A 17,025-nucleotide genomic window follows, 5' to 3' on the forward strand; every position below is an offset into this window, starting at 1 on the left:
GATATTATTATAAAACAATCATTCAATATGTTAAGAACTTAATTGTGCTAATTTTTTAAAAATAATTTTTTGTCTTTTATTTATGTTCTTTCAAAACCATATTTTACTGTCTTATTATTTTTTCTTTAATATTATTACTATCTATTTCTAATTTTTATTACTATTATTATTCTTATCATCATTACCATTATTATTACATAAAAACATACAGAGCCAGTCAATCAGTCAACTTTTTTTAATACATTTAACTAGACTAAAAGTTACTTTTTCAAAAAATTAACAATTATCATCACATCTTTTAGTTCTCGAAAAAATTTATTTTGTATTTTAATAATTCATATGAAATACAAATATTTTTTAACACAGATTTCATTATAGCCTCTTTAATTTCTTAAGCTTAATATTCTTAATTTAAAATAAAATATATTGTTACCAATTTATTTCAAATATTTATATTCATTCTTAAAATTTTATTAGAAAAACACACATTATCCAAATACATGCCTAATACAACATATATTTTTTCAAAAATTTTGAATCAATTATTTTCTTCTGTAAACATGCACAACAATATAATAGTAATAACTAATGTTGGTTTCGGCTATATAAAAAACTCTACACATAGATACAACAATTTATTTTTTTTGTCGATACACTATACGTTATCCACTTCTCCCTAAACCCACTATCAAGTTTTACAAGCACAATCCATATACAGAATTGTATACATATAAAGGAGCCCACTCCCAATGACAAAAAAGAAAAAATAAAGAACTGAGCCCATTACTTTCCTAGACACATTACGGGATTTGCACGGTAGCTCTTTCTCTCCCTAGCCGTGGCTCCATCAAGCAAGCCCGACAAGCTGCAGAGATCTCAGACAAGCCTGTCTCCTGTAAGGAGCGCCCTGCCACTTGTCACTCAATTCTTGAATCTGTATCATTAACATCTGTATGATATAATTGATCTGAAATAAAGGTTGAAACTTTGGTTACTACTATTGGAATTGAGGCAAACTCTGACGAAATGGAAGATGGTGATGATGATGAAGATCACAATGATATGACATGGCCAGAGTTTTTTGCAATACAATTGATAGAAGTTAACAAAGACCGGTTCATCCCAAATAATGATGTCTCCCTAATTCCAAATAAATTTCACAATGACACGTTAAAGAGGTTTAAAAAAGTTTTGTGATCAACTATATCTAATTTTTGTTTTTTTTTTAATTTATTTTTAGTTTTTTAAATATATTCGGATTCAATTTTGTACAGACTTTTGTTTTGGTTCGATAGATTTATGTATTAATTTTTTAGTGAACTAAGAACTACTTATTAATATAGCTAATTTGTTTAACTTTGTTCTATATAAACTGATGGTGCTTTTTCTGCAATTTAAAATTTATTTGGAAGATGTAGTATATGCATCATGCTTGTTAATTAATGGGGTTTATTCTTGGGCTACTCTAAAAAAAAAAAAAATTTAAGAATGACTTTTGATGTTTGGACCTTGGAGAATTAATTGTTTAAATGAAACTAATGTAAAATTCGGGCTACGTTCTGGCCAAACACTATTTCATTATAAAATTTATTGATATCTATTTATTGGTATTAATAATTACTATTTTTAATTTAAAAAAATCCAGTATATAAAATTATTTTATTCTATATTCTTAGAGAACAAAATAATTTTATTATTTTTTTAGTTCATATTTAAAAAAATTATTTAAATATAAAAACTATTATATTTGTGTTTAAATATGTTACTGTTGTACCATTCAAAAATAAATAAAATTTTAATAAAATTAGTTTATATTCTAATCACACAAACAATAAATACTAACTAAATGATATTTATTTATATTATTAGTCTCTAGTGTATAATTTGTGCTACTCGTACATCATATATTTAATTTATTTTATTATATTTATGTATAATTTTTTCATAAAAAGATTGATATATATTTATTGAAAATATTAATTTACTTAGTATATATAGAAAAATTAAATTATTAACCTCTTTTGTTATATTGATATTTAATTTAGTTAATAATTTTTTTCAAATGCTTTAAAATACATTGTAACTAAATTTTAAAAAATAGATAAATTAACTATTATGAAAAAGTAAAATAAACTATTATAAAAGAGGTTAATATTTTAATATTAAATAATTATATTAATTAAAATACAAAACACATAAAAAATACTATTCATATACTAAACACTTTTGACACCTTTATAAAAATATAAAAATAATTAATTAATCACAAATTTAATAACAAAATATTTGGATAATTGTTAAGAAAATACAAATGTTAAAATAATATTTATTATAAAAGATATAGATATAGTAAGAATAACAAAACTTAATTATGAATATGTTATTTTTAGATATCTATTACTAATAAATTCATAAATATATCATATCTTTCATTATAATATTTTTTACCACCAAAATTTTAAATAAAATAAAAAATATTTAATTTATTATTTTCCACGATAGTAAATAAGATAATAATTTTTTTTTTCCAAAGATAGGAGACTCAAACCCGCAACCTCTTAGATGAGTATGAGGAGACTATGCCATTTGAACAAATCCAAACAATATGATACAGATTCAGGTTACAGAATTGGTTATTTATTTTACCATCCGCCTCTGTAGCTTTGCTCTAATTATATACAACAGAAAAAGCTGTGGATTGATCTATGGAAGTTGAACTTGCCTCACAAAATTAAGCTATTTATCTGGAAAGCTCTCCATGGCCGACTTCCGGTGCTTGCTCAGATTCATCACCGCATCCATCTATATCACCAATATGCCCCTGTCATGAAGCAACAGAAACAGTCACTCATTGTTTGATCGATTGCTCTAAAATTAAAGACGTGTAGTCTCAGAGTTATCTCGATTGTTCTAACGACTTTTGGACATGGTGGACTGCATCAACAGAGATACTTAACCCGTTGAAGAATGCTGACCGTAATCATCAATTGCTTGCCATCATTTGTTGTAACTGTTGGAAAGCTCGCAACCAGTTGATTTTTTAAAATTTTACTTCTATGCCGTCTGCCATTCCAGTAAGCTCTGTCAAGTTGCTTCGTGAAATCCAAAGAACTTTCAGTATAGGTCGTCATCTCCATGAGGCAAGCTTTTAGTTGCATTCAATTTGAATTATCATTCTTCCTTCTTTAAGATTTTCCTTCGTTTTTCGACCACGTACAGTTGAATGAATACTTCAATGTAGTGTTTTTGAAAAATTTCCACCTTTTATTATGATGTCCTGCTTTTCAACATCTTTATATTTCATTTTTTAATAATTAATGAAATATAACCTACTATCTTTTGAGAAAAAAAAAATAATTCATGAATTCGTTAAAAATAGTAGCAACATATTACCAAAAGAGATTAAAAAGAAAAATTAAATCTTTAATTTTACCTGGTGGAACATATCCGATGGTTCCCTTGATTACTGAGGAACTTCCTTTATCACTGCTAGAGTGGCTTGCGACACCATGAACAAGCCTAGCTAATCCAAAGTCTCCCAAGTGGGCAACCATGTCATCATCAAGTAAAATATTGCTTGGCTTTATATCACAATGAACTACAGCTTCCTCTAAATCATTGTGAAGGTAATCCAATGCAAAAGCTACATCAAGAGCAATATTTACTCTTTGCATCAGGTTGAGACTTGGATTTGTTGACTCGCTATCTTCAATAGTGTGGTGTAACAAGGTTTCTAGACTCCCATTAGGCATGAACTCAAACACTATGGCCTTGAAATCATCCCCTTTGTAATCAACACTTGAACAACAAGTCAATATGTTGATAAGGTTTCTGTGCTTGATTTTTCCTAGAGCTTTGCATTCGGCCATGAAACTCTTTGATGCGCCGCGTGTTTGAAGGTTCAACACTTTCACGGCAACAGGTCTCTCAAAATGAACAAGGGTTCCTCTATACACAGAACCAAAACTTCCTGTGCCAACTAAATTGGATGAAGAAAATCCATTTGTTGCTTGATGTAGCTCTCCATAAGAAACCCTCAAGTACTTATGTTCCAATGATGGTAAAAAAGGTAACTTCTTGGGCTTCCTCATGAAACAATAGATGCTAACAAAAATAATGAAAGAGATCAAAAGCCCTCCAATAACACTGATGAGAATAATTTTCTTTTTACGAGAGCTCTTGTGTTTATTTGAGGGCAACTTTGGACATGGAGGGAAATTCAGTTGAGGTATCCCACCACAGAGATCCTTGTTTCCAATGAGTGATATTGCTGTGATGTTACTAAATATTCCTCCTAATGGGACCTTGCCATAGAGCTGGTTATTGGAAAGGTCCAAAGCATTCAACTGTGTCAATTTCTCAAGTTCATACGGGATTGTGCCTGAGAAGCTGTTGTTGGAAAGTCCTAAGAATTCAAGTGATCTTAGAGAACCCAAGAAGGAAGGTATGTTTCCATGGAAGAAGGTTGCATCTAGATAAAGCTCTGTCAATGCAGAACATGCACCAAGTTCATATTGGGAAGTTGTCAGTGAATTGATTTGATGCAACAACAAAAACAGACAGATTGGGAAAAGCAAGGTGTAAATTTGAAGAAATAGGACCCACTAGTTTGTTGTTACTTATATCAAGAACTTGAAGATTTGAAAGGTTGTAGAACGCAATAGGAACTTGGCCTGACAAATTATTGGTACTCAAAGAGAGTTACTCCAAATTTGACAACCTTCCCAAAGCATGAATTATAGGACCTTCCAAATTGTTTCCTGCAAGATACAATGTATCAAGTGATGAAAGATTCCCCAAGGTTGGTGGGATATTACCAACTAGATTATTGAATCCAAGCTCCAACATAGTAAGTTGCATCATGGATCCAAACCATGATGGAACTTTCCCAGTTAAATTGTTGTAGGACAAGTCAATTTTCTTAAGACTTGAGCAGTTGATCAGCTCCATAGGAATCTCACCTTGAAGATTATTTCTCGTTAGTTCGAGAGCGTACAACGACTTCAATCGACCAACATCCCGGGGAACCTCACCATGAAGATGATTCTGCTGGAAGCTAAGAATCTGCAGCCTCTTTAAACGACCAACTTGTCTTGGAATCTGACCGTACAAGTTGAGGTCAGTAAGATTGAGCTTCTTGAGGAAGGTTAGATTTCCTAATGATGGTGCAAGAGTACCACCCAAGTCTTGATTTTGCAAATGCAATGCTGAGACTCTCTTATGGCGGCGACCACATGTAACGCCCTGCCATTCACAGAAATGAAGAGACTCATTCCATGATGGCAGAACATTTGAGTCACCATTAGTAAGCTTGTCCTTCAAAGTCAACAAAGCAAGCTTATCAGTCTCAGAACTTAATGGCATGGCCATTGTTGTAGTTAACAGCATGTTTATTGAAGCTTGTGAAGCAATAGATATGAGAAAGATGATGATTGTGAGAGCCATCATGATCATATTATCATTACTTGGTCACAATATGTGCATGAAAAGTGTTTGGGAGTAACAGAGAAGGGAAGTTGAATTGGTTGAAATGTAGAAGCATACAACTAACGAAATCTTCCTTTTATAGAAAAAAAATTCCAAATAAAAAAAAATCTAAATTTATTTTATTTGGTATTTAACTCCTTGACCAATTACACTAACACACGCACACTACCACCCATCCTTTCTCCAATGATCCACATATTCCTTTATTATGAGCCATTCATCCATAGCTAATGTAAACCACATATTTCCAAATGAAAATCAGAATTGGATTCAGAAAATCAGAGAAAGAAAGATCGAGAGAGAGCAAGACACAGAGGGAGAAAGGGGAAAAACGGAAACAGAAAGGGAGGAATGAAGATCAGAACTCACGGAAGGAAGAAGGCTTCGATCTCACCATCTTCGTACACCCATGGCTGCTACTATTATCAATCGAAACTACTGCGCACAGAGAGAAGAAAAGAGCGACGAACTGGGAGACGCGTTGCTTCTGTTGACATTTATTGGAGTTGTCGCGCGTAGAAGAGAGGTTACCGCCGATTCCGCCCAGGATCATCGTCGCCGCCGCTACCATTGATGAAAGTCGGCGCCATCGAAGGGGCCACTGGTGAGAGGAACCCTAACTGTCATCGATACCATCGAACAGGGCAGGAAGGGGAGGAGTGACGTGATGAAAGAAGAGAGTCGTTCTGCCACTGATGCACTTGCTAGTGCTATTGAGGAAGTCCGCCATCCGAGAAGCATCATCCGCGTTGTTGCTGTGAACTATTTCAGCCCTGCCCTGGTATTGCTCGGTTACCACATCCTCCTTCATCTTTGTATCTGAATCTGTATCATTAACAACCTATTTTGATTATTGTTATCTCTGCTTCCTGCTCCATTGTTATAGGAAAAATGCCAAAAAATGTTTTTGTTTTCGTCTAGCCATCATTATCGCGATTATTGATGACATTGCTGCACAGAGAGTCATTGGCATCACTGTTGCGGTTGCTGCCACGAATTAGGAATAAAGGGAATTGCTGTGTTAGATTCATTACGACATCGAGGTAGGGGGTTTAAAACGATTTCAATTTAAGAATGCCTGCAAGGTTTATTGAGTAAATTGCAAATAGTCTTAATTGTTGCGAGTGATTAATTGATGATATGAATGCTAAGTTGTGCTTATGAAGTGTAATTGAAATTATTGATAGTGATATTGATTGGTTGTGTGAATATTGAATTGTGGCTGAAATTGTGATTGGAATGGTTGAGATTGTGATTTGGAATTGGTGATTGGTGATATTGATTGATTATGTAGATTGGGAATAGTTTGATGACTTATTGTTGAGAATTACTGAATTTTAATGGGTTATGTTGGATTTGTTGCTGTTGAGCTATTATTTGGTATATTGTAATGTTAGTGAGCTTAGTTGGTGGTTGATTTGGAATTGGTTTTGAGGGGTATTGAAGGGTTGGATTTTGAATACTAAATGGTTTGCTGAAAATCAGATTCTCTTGAAATTAAACGGCAACTTTGAAAGTGATTTAGTAATTATATAGTGACTGAAATGATAAGAATTTAAATGTTAAGTAAATCATATTAAGTGTAATTGTGAAAATTTAATTTTTAAGGTTTCGTATCAACTAGAGAATTAGTTATGATTTTTCAAAGTTGAATTCTAAAATCTGATTTTCTGCATAATTTCTAAACTGAGTCAGCAACTTTAAAAAGCTATAACTAATTATGTGATTATCGAAATTGCGTGGAACCAAGTCCGGATTAAGCTTGGGAATATAGGGAGCTGGACTGGTGAATTTGAGACTTTTTCATTAAGTTTATGATTTATGGTGAATTTTTGAATTATGGATGTCAAACCTGATTTTTCTGTAGAACGTTTAACACAGCAGCAACTTGTTTCCTCTATTGGAATTTCTCCAGTTTGTATTTTGAAATAGAACCAATTTTAAATGAAACTCTGGTCCTAATACTATAATTTCATAAAAATTTAGAATTGTTAGAGTTGTGGTTTTAAAGATTTGGATTTTTAAAGTAAGATGTATTATGCGGTAAAAGTCAGGTGTTGTTTTCTAAATCAGTAACTTAGAGATTTTATAATCTTTAATTCTGGAATGATATTGAGATGCAACCAATTGAAGGTGAAAGTTGAGTATGTTTAGTACATATGATTCAAATTTCAGGGTTTTCCATGTTTTAATAAATGAGTTATGGGACTTGGAAGAGGATGTGTTTAATGATTTGTAAAACAAAATGCTGCAGGAAATTACCTAACTTTCAAGCTACGTAACTCCTTCATTAAAAATGGTATGACCCTGGAACCAATTGAGAAGGAAATTTGGCTAAGTTATGTTTAACCACATTAATTTTGAAGGTGGTTGGATTTAATTTGGATTTTATATGAAATTTTGAGTGTTGTATGCTGTTGCTGTCTTCTGGATTTTTAGCACTGCAGAGCAGGCACGGTTTTGCTTATATTTCCGAAGCTAAAGACAATGAAAAATTATGATTTTTTGTTTAATAGAAAGCTTAATCTGAGACGATCGCATGGATATAAAATTTGCGGAATTCCGAATTCATTTGATATTTTAAAAACAAAATGGAAATCAGGCTGCCAAGTTGTGTTGGTAATTATTTTGGATTTGGAATTTAAGAAATAGATTTTCTATACTATTATCAAATGTTTTTGAGAATATATTGTTGTGGCAATTGCTGAAAGAGGCTGACAAAATGTTGAGAAAGAAGGAACCCGTAAGGGTGGCGAAGTCCTATTTTTAAAGGAGATTATGTCGAAATTTTTATAAAAGTATAAGGACTTAATCAAAATCAATATTTAAGGCTTATTTAATGATAATAACTTCAATGATTTTTTTTAAGGAAAGATTATTTGGTATACGAGATTGTTGGCAAGGGCGTGGATTTTGTACCGCTTGCATATTTACAATTATAAAAGAGTAAAGAGATAAAAAGAAAAGAGTAAATCAGAGCAGAGTAGAAAAACACAGAGAACAGAGCAGCCGGAGTAAAGTAAAGAGAATAAAGAGAAAAAGAATAATATAGATACAGAGAAAAGAGTAATCAGAGAAAAGTAAAGAGATACAGAGAAAAGAGAAACCAGAACAGAGTAAAGAGATATTTATAAATATATATTAGTTGCTTGATGCAACCCAGAGTTATGTTTATATATATTAGTTGCTTAATGCAACCCAGAGCTTCTGTAGGGAAACTAAGTTACCTACAACCATTTTTCGCTTCCCCAGAGCATAGCAGAGTATATATATATTTCCTGCAGTGAGCAGAGGTTGTCTCAAATGAGCGGCTATTATTATATGCGCATTTATTTAGGAACGAAAAATCGTATCCGGGATTACTCGTGACCGGATAAATGTCGGGATTGCGGGCGGCCAACCGACACATGAGCTCATGGCCTGTACTAGGACTAGACATTCATCATATGCATCTATATGACATTGTTTGGGTGTGTATATTGTAATTGGTTTGCCTATATGAATGATTCTGTTTAACTACTAATTGCTATACTTGATATAATTACTCTTGATTGTGTTTGAACCTCATTATTTGTGTTTGTAACTGATTGGCTGGATTGTGGTGAATTGGGTGTTGGTTGAATTGCTTGGGCATGAGGCCGTGATTGGATTGTGTTTGAGGTTTAGTAAGTACGAAAGATTGAGTTGGTTCAGCATAGACTTAATGAACCTATGCTTGGAACAGATTAGTCATTCATACGGTATAGGAAAACTTTTAAGATTTTCATAAAGGAAAATATGGATTTAGAATTTTGGATAATTAACTGAAGCTTTATTTGATTTTGGATTTTTGAATGTTATGCCATTGGTTTTCAAAATAAAATATTGATAAGGCGAGTAAAGATCACTGCAGATGAAAACAGTTTTTCTTTTAAATATTTCTGAATGGAATTAACTATTTGCGTTTTATTCTTTACTTTCACGGCATTCTCGACCTCTACTGAGAACATGTGATTTGATTCTCACCCCCAAATTTTCCACGCTTTCAGTTACATAGGTTTGAAGACGCAATTTGAAGTTGCGAGCGATTAGTAGGCTTCCTTTATGGTTTTAATTGCTTTCATAGAGTCCCCTTGCTGTTGTCCCTTGAGATTTTATTTCGTATAAAGGGGTAGGTTTGATATATTATATTTAAGTTTCATATGGTTTCTTTTGTATAAGAATTATTATCAATAGTAATTATGTGATTATTATTACTTGGAAATGTTTGAATTATGACTTTAATGAATAAAAACAAAATTTTCTGGAATTTTCTTAAAACTAAAATGCGAACTCGATACAAAGGCTCGATAATTAAGTAGTTAATACTAAAGAAGGTTACGTAATGTTCTTTCTAATAGAACTATCCTGACTTAAGCAAGGTATTTTGCTGGACGAGACGTTACAGTTGTCTTATTAAGAAGACAACTCGGTTTGACATTATCTTGTTGTGATGCATATTGAAGAAAACGTATTTGATATCATCATGCACATAATAATGGTCAATGTTTAAACAAAGAATAACGATAAGGCGGCCAGATCTAAACTTAAAGATACTTGAAAACGGGTGGTGGACTAAACCGAAGACGGTGTTCGCTCTAACGAAGGAACAGAGACAAAATGTTTGTAGGTGGGTTAGAGGATTGAGGTTTCCTAATGGTTATACCTCTAATTTGAGCAGGTGTGCAAACATATCACATGGTAGACTTGCTGGGTTGAAGAGTGATGATTGTCACGTCTTCATGGAGTCTTTGCTTCCTGTCGCATTCAGAGAACTTTCAACCAACATCTGGAAATCCCTCATACAAATAAGTGAGTTCTTTAGGGAGTTATGTGCTATGAAACGTAGCTTTAATGATCTTCCAGTCATGGAAAAAAAACATTCTCATCATACTTTGTAAGCTATAGAGGATATTCTCTCCATCATTTTTTGACATTATGGAACACTTAGCAGTTCACCTACTATATGAAGCCATACTATGTGTGCCGGTCTAATTTAGGTGGATGTACCCATTTGAGAGGATGATTGGGTCATTCAAGTGTACGGTAAAGAACAAAGCTCGGATTAAGGGCAGCATTTGTAAAGCATTCCTAGCTAAGGAACGTCCGCATTTTGCTCATTCTATTTTCAACTTCATGTTGAATCACGTAGAACAAGGTTAGAAAGAATGAAGAGAGGGGATAATCCTCGTCAAGTGGAACAACATATCCAATCTTTGCTTCGGAATGAGCTACAATGGGTGCGGGCTGTAATTATTGGTTAGAGTAGAAGGAAATTGATGCCGCACATCTGCATGTGTTGCTTAACCGTGACCGGATTTCATGTAAAATCCCGAATAAACAAAAATTAAATAAATAATAAATTAAATATGAGCGAATATGGTTAGAAAAATTTAACAATCAGAATTTGATAATTTAAATATGACATTTAGACTCAGTGAATTTTTCCGAGTAAGAAAATGTAGTTTTCAGCATAAAAATACGAAGTGACATTTTAGCCGGCAGTACCGGCTTAAATCTACTCGGTACTGAATCTGAGAAATTAATTGGGAGTAAAGAGGGTAAGAAGATAAAAGTTAATTTAGAAAAGTAAAAAAATTTTAAAATGTGAATTAAAACACTAATTTTAAAGGTTTTGGCTCAAAGTTGGGACAACGGGCTAAACCGATTAGACCGGGTCCAAATTGGGCCCAAGTCCAACCTTTATAAGCCCAAATTAATAAGCATTCATGTAACACCCTAACTATCAAAATGTCACGCTTTTAGCTGCTCTCGAGTATTAAGACAACACTTAAAATATTTAATACTAAAATATGAGCCTGTTTGAAAGTTAAACCGAATTTTTCAAAACATATATCTATACTTAAATTATAAATTACGATACTTACAAAAAATACATACATACATACATATATATATATATATATATATATATATATTTACAATCAGACGAGGAGGTAAGAACATTGAAGGGTGCTGGAAGGAAGGTCGAATGACAACATTAATGAGGGTTAGAAAACAACACAGCGATTTGAAATGAATTCAAGCTGAGTCAAGAAGTATGAGGGTTATAGAAAAAGAAAATTCAAGGCCAAAGACAAACTCACAAAATTCAAGTATGAATGGAACCTTTCAAACGCATTTCCCATAAAGAATGGGAACTTCAGAAAAATTATTTTAAATTCCAAAAGAGAAAGTATGCAACATATTGTAAAAGAATAACAAAAGCATAGATGTGACATTACTCTAATACAAACTCAAGTTGAAGGAGATTATGTAAAGTTTGAAAAAGGTAAGAGTAAAAATATTTAAGTGCATTACTAACCAAATGCATGCATAAAACTGGCATATAGTCGAAAGAAAAATCAAGTTATATTACATCAAAACAATTTTCAAGTTTAAAAGTGGAATAAGAGAGTTTCGAAAAGTGAAAATCATAACCAATCTTAGTATTCAAAGCCTAGTCAATAGTTATGAAACTTAAATAGTGATTAGAGAAGATTAGTAAGCTAAGGAACGATTAAAATGTAAAAGAAACAATTTTCAGCAAAACAGAGGGATCATGCGTACGCATCATGCCCCAATCCCGCGTATGCATAGTAATAAAAAGGGGTAGCCGCGTACGCAGTACCTCTCCCGCGTACGCGGGAGTTCCAAACAGAGAGGATTCCCCGCGTCGTGTGTTACAGGTCGCATATGCATGTCTCGAAATTATTGTACTCGCATACGCATGCCTTAGAAAAATTTGAAAACTTCAAAAATTGCAGAATCTTAGATTTTTATACCAAACTTCAAACGCGCATAACTTTTTTTTAAAATATTTTTCATCCATTCTTTAAACATTATAAACTTCACGAACCCAATTTTTATTTCAAACAAATTTTACAAAATTTGGGAGTCCAAAAGTCAAACTACGACTCCTTAAAGTTCGTTAAAAAAATCAAGTTTTTATTAAAATTCGCAAACCCTCTTTCAAAACTCATTATGCCAAAGGTGATTTTATCGAAATTCATATTCAAACAAAACGAGTATAGAAGTTGCAACAAAGATCAATTTTAATTAAGAAGAAAGTTCGAGGTAAAAATTTTCTTATAGGTCAATAAAGGAAATGAGTGATGATTAGCAAACCGACAGATTTTCAGTCATATAAAGTTTTCAAAGTTTCATATAAGGAGTGCATGCAAAGCTCAAAACAACTTTATCAAAGTTTAAAGAATGGTTATGAATACAACCGAGTAAGAGAAAGATTTGTTTTGAAATTTCTTTAAAAAGAATCCAAAACTTCTTTCAAAATATTTAAATCAAAATTCCGAGTGTAATCTTAAAATTGTATCCTAATAAGGATATTCAGAATGCACTAGAAAGGAAAGTCAACTTGCTTCCAAGAAAGGAACTCAATTCAAAAGAAATCAAGCAAGATTCACAAAGTTGGAAAATAACGAAAAAGTTTTCAGGTGATTCGATGAATTACAGAACTTACAAAGAGGGACAACTCAGTCGATAATGATTTCTTAAAGATTTTCAAAGATCTTTTTGATATATCAAACAATTCAAAAATACATCAAAGAACACATGAGTCAAGATATAGGGTTTTGAACAAATGAGGCAGTTATTTCAAGGAATTTCAAATAGACATATACAATTAAGATCAAACAAGAACGCATATGAACAAGAGGGCAGGATTGGAAGGTAATCCGATTACTTTCCAAGAAAGAATTGCAAACAAGAACCTCATAGCATACCAAGAAGGAACATGTCACTTGACATTTGCAGAGTTCAAAACACTTAATCGAGTAACCTCGAGAATTAACTCCTAACGTTCCCAAAATCCACGATTCGCGTTACATATAACTCGTATACCGTCTATGATAACCCATTAGTACTTCCATATACATAACTTACTAGTGTTAAGCCGGCCAAACTTAATACCAGGAATTATGCAATGTAACACTAATGGCATTAATCAATAGACCGTCATGTGCATAAAGCTCTATTTCTCGTTATTCGAACAAGACCTACTACATGACAGACGCTCAGAATATGCAATTGAAGCATAGTCGGTCCATTCATTAGGCTCTACAGGAAGGACCGCTCTGATACCATAATGTAATACCCTAACTATCAAAATGTCATGCTTCCGACTATGCCACTCTAATAGCTCGGGTATTACAACGACTCTTAAAATATTTAATACTAAAATATGAGTCTGTTTGAAACTTAAACCAAAATTTTCAAAACACACATCTATACTTAAATTATAAATTACAATCCTTACAAAAAATAAGTATAAATGTATTTTTTGAAAAATTCGGTTTAAGTTTCAAACACAGCTCATATTTTAGTATTAAATATTTTAAAAGTCGTCATAATACTCGAGCTATCATAGTGGCACAGCTGGAAGCGTGACATTTTGATAGTTAGGGTGTTACAATTCAGCTCCTTCTTTCAAAGAGAAAGAGAGAGAGCCGTGGAAGTGAGAAGAGAAGAGAGGGGTGAGGGCTTCACTATTCATCAGAGAGGGGTGAGGGCTTCACTATTCATCCTCCTCTTCAAATCACCATAACTTGAGCTACGGAGCTCCGATTGATGAATGGTTTGTGACCACGCGTCGCTCTTCTCGCCCTCTTCTATTCTATCCAAGTTTGGTGGTGAGTATTTCGAATCTCAAAGCCCATTTTTGTTTTCTCTCTTTGAATTTGTTTGGTTAAGTGTATGTTGAGATATATTATGATTTTGGTTGTTTAGGGGTACTCTAGTATGAGTTATTGATGAGTTTCATCAACCAATTCAATGGGTTAAGGTATGGAATCTCCAAACCCTAGTGATTTATCAATTTCATGAACCCTAGGTTAATTATAAGTGTTATAACAGAGAGAGAGAGAGAGAGAAAAAAGTGGAAGCACGTGGGGGGCACATACCCCCACTTAAAATTTTCTTTTTCCCTTTCCCCCCTCCTTTGGTGACCCCCATCCCCTCCTTCCTTCTTTCATTTTCTTTCTATTTCTTCTCAACAACTTAAAACCCTCTCTTCCTCTTCCCTTCTCATTCAACTCTTCCATCTTCTCATTTCTTCTTGCAATTACACACTATTATCAAACTCATCTTCATCATCTTACCTTCCTTTCTTTTTCTACTCTATCTCTATTTAAAATCTCATTTTCTCAAAATCCCAAATCATGGAATGTCAACTTAATGAGTGAAAGAAGCATTCAACTTTGAGTTCCAATTATTATTGAGGCTTCAAGGTAACTATTTGACTCAATAATTAGCCATATTCCCAATTTTTGTCATCTCTATATTTATGGGTATGTATAAATCCGAATTAGGGTTAGAAAATTTGGGGCTTTTGTCAAGGTGAGTAAGATTATATTAATTGACAATATTAGTAGCTCACAAATATCATTATTGTCATATTTTTAGAGTTGTAGAATTATTGGACATCATTTGGTAGCTCGTTGACGCGCTCAGAGTTGCTTCCGGTTCTTTGGAATCAAGTTGTGAGTGGATATTATGTCTATAATTGTTTTTAAATATATTATTATCAATATTTATGTTGAATCATTATTTTTGTAGTTTGAAAATATCTGATTATTGTGATTTTTGAATTTTTAAAAATAAATATAGATTTGTGAAACTTATAATTTTATAAAAATACACACGAGACGATATTTATATATTTTGTAAAGTAAACATGTTTTCTTATTTGACTTTATTGAATTTTAAATAAAAATTTTAGTATGAAATCTTATATATATTGGATTTGCTATGGAATTTAGTAGTATATTATATGTATTAGAGATTTTTATAAGTGATTTGGTTTGGATTGGTTTGGGAGACTCTGACTAGAAAACCGTAGTTAACGGCGGTTATGACGTTAACCTAGATGCATCTGGCTCAGACCTCAGCTAGCAGGGGCGTTGCTAGCCTAACATGTAGGCCACACGTTGGATCTGTTATACCGTACGGGCACACTAGAGGAAAGGGCTACCCTTAGAGGTGGAGCCGCCCTAGGTGTGTAATATTTGATTTTATTTGACTTCTGGAATGAGAACTCCCATTTCAGTTCATCCGCTTAACTACTTATTTATTTGTTTGCATGATAAACCCCATTTGTAGGGTTTATCTTGTATTGATTTTAGGAGATTTTAATACTTTTTACCCACATTTATTCAATGAATTAGCATGATTTTGTGATTGTCTCCTTATTTGTGCTTAAATGTGAAAACATGCTTTTTAGGCCTTTAACTTGATGATTTTAATCTCCCTTTGATTCCACTAGATGTCTTGATGTGTTTGTTAGTGATTTCAGATTGAAAAGACTAGGAATGGATCAAAGTAGTGAAGAGGAAAGCATGCAAAGTGGAGAAATCATGAAAAGCCAAAGAGTTGAACTCGCCCATGGACGCGTGCGCGCACCTGGCGCTTACGCGAGCCTTGCAAATCACCCCATGGACGCATACGCATACTGTGCGTGTACCCGTCGATGCTGGTTTATGATTTTTTTTAATGAAAACGTGGCTAACGAATTCAGAAAGGTTGTGGGGCCCAATTCTAACCAACTTTGGCGCCAAAGATGCTATTTAAAGCCAAGGATTGAAGAGCAAAGGGACTTTTAATCATTCACACTTATTAGGATTAGTTTTAGTTAGTTTTAGAGAGAGAAGCTCTCACTTCTCTCTAGGATTAGGATTAGTATTAGGTTTAGTTCTTAAATCTAGATTTAACTTCATGCTTTCTTCTACTTCTACCTTTCAATTCTTTGTTGTTACATTCATCATTCTTCCATTCTTTTGTTGTAATTTCCTTTATGTTGTTCTTATACTTTGTTGTAGATATACTTTTGTTCTTTCTATTCTCTTTCAATTCAATTAGAGGTAATTCACAATAATTGTGTTCCTTTTGATTGTTGTTGTTAATTCATTGCAATAATTGCTTTTAGATTTTGTTCTTGTTGTTGATTTACTATGCTTTTCTTTTGTGCCTTCCAAGTGTTTGATGAAATGCTTGGTTGGATTTTAGAGTAGAATTTTATGCTCTTGGCTTGGAAAGGTAACTTAGGACTTCTTGAGTTGCTAATGTCCAAGTAATTGATTATTGGAAGCCATTGACTCTAGTTCTCACTAATTGAATTAGTAGAGAGTTAGGACTTATGGACTAGGATTGATATAGGTCATTTGACTTTCCATTACTAGTTAGAGGATGACTTAATGGGATTAATCCTTGCCAATTCTCATATTGTGGTTAGTGATTAGGATAGATATCCTTGACCACCAACCCTTGCCAAGACTTTTTTAGCTATTAGTTTACTTCTTTGTCATTTATCTTTCATGCTTCTTATCAAAACCCCAAAAATAACTCATAACCAATAACAAGTCACTTTATTGTAATTCCTAGGAAGAATGACCCGAGGTTTGAATTCTTCAGTTATTAATTTTAGGGGTTTGTACTAGTGACAAACAATCTTTTGTATGAAAGGATTATTGCTTGGTTTAGAAACTATACTTCGACGAGATTTCATAC

General features: G+C 33.0%; 1 protein-coding gene and 1 long non-coding RNA gene across 5 annotated transcripts; one reads left to right on the forward strand and one right to left on the reverse strand.

Annotated features, from left to right (window-relative positions):
• Nucleotides 1-545: 545 nt before the first annotated feature.
• Nucleotides 546-5,534, reverse strand: LOC114924207 (probable LRR receptor-like serine/threonine-protein kinase At3g47570). 3 transcript variants are annotated; one of them, XR_011863654.1, is made up of 3 exons: nucleotides 3,434-4,091; nucleotides 2,723-2,821; nucleotides 546-967 (listed from the first exon to the last, which is right to left on the reverse strand). XR_011863654.1 is itself a non-coding variant. In XM_072199103.1 (2 exons), exons 1-2 carry the CDS (start codon nucleotides 4,089-4,091, stop codon nucleotides 2,808-2,810), a joined length of 672 nt encoding a protein of 223 aa, XP_072055204.1. In that variant the 5' UTR covers nucleotides 4,092-5,534; the 3' UTR covers nucleotides 2,471-2,807. The 3 variants fall into 3 exon arrangements, 2 of the variants coding, with proteins under 2 accessions (XP_072055204.1, XP_072055203.1); XM_072199103.1 differs by lacking the exon at nucleotides 546-967 and having other exon boundaries at nucleotides 2,471-2,821; nucleotides 3,434-5,534; XM_072199102.1 differs by lacking the exons at nucleotides 546-967; nucleotides 2,723-2,821 and adding an exon at nucleotides 3,171-3,336.
• Nucleotides 5,535-5,645: 111 nt separating this feature from the next.
• Nucleotides 5,646-16,393, forward strand: LOC140174453 (uncharacterized). 2 transcript variants are annotated; one of them, XR_011863655.1, is made up of 3 exons: nucleotides 5,646-6,268; nucleotides 6,374-6,530; nucleotides 9,516-9,730. It is a non-coding gene; the product is annotated as an uncharacterized lncRNA (long non-coding RNA). The 2 variants fall into 2 exon arrangements; XR_011863656.1 differs by lacking the exon at nucleotides 9,516-9,730 and adding an exon at nucleotides 14,926-16,393 and having other exon boundaries at nucleotides 5,727-6,268.
• The last annotated feature ends 632 nt before the right edge of the window (nucleotides 16,394-17,025 follow it).

The sequence above is a fragment of the Arachis hypogaea genome, chromosome 7 (assembly GCF_003086295.3).
Source record: "Arachis hypogaea cultivar Tifrunner chromosome 7, arahy.Tifrunner.gnm2.J5K5, whole genome shotgun sequence".
Lineage (NCBI taxonomy): Eukaryota > Viridiplantae > Streptophyta > Magnoliopsida > Fabales > Fabaceae > Arachis > Arachis hypogaea.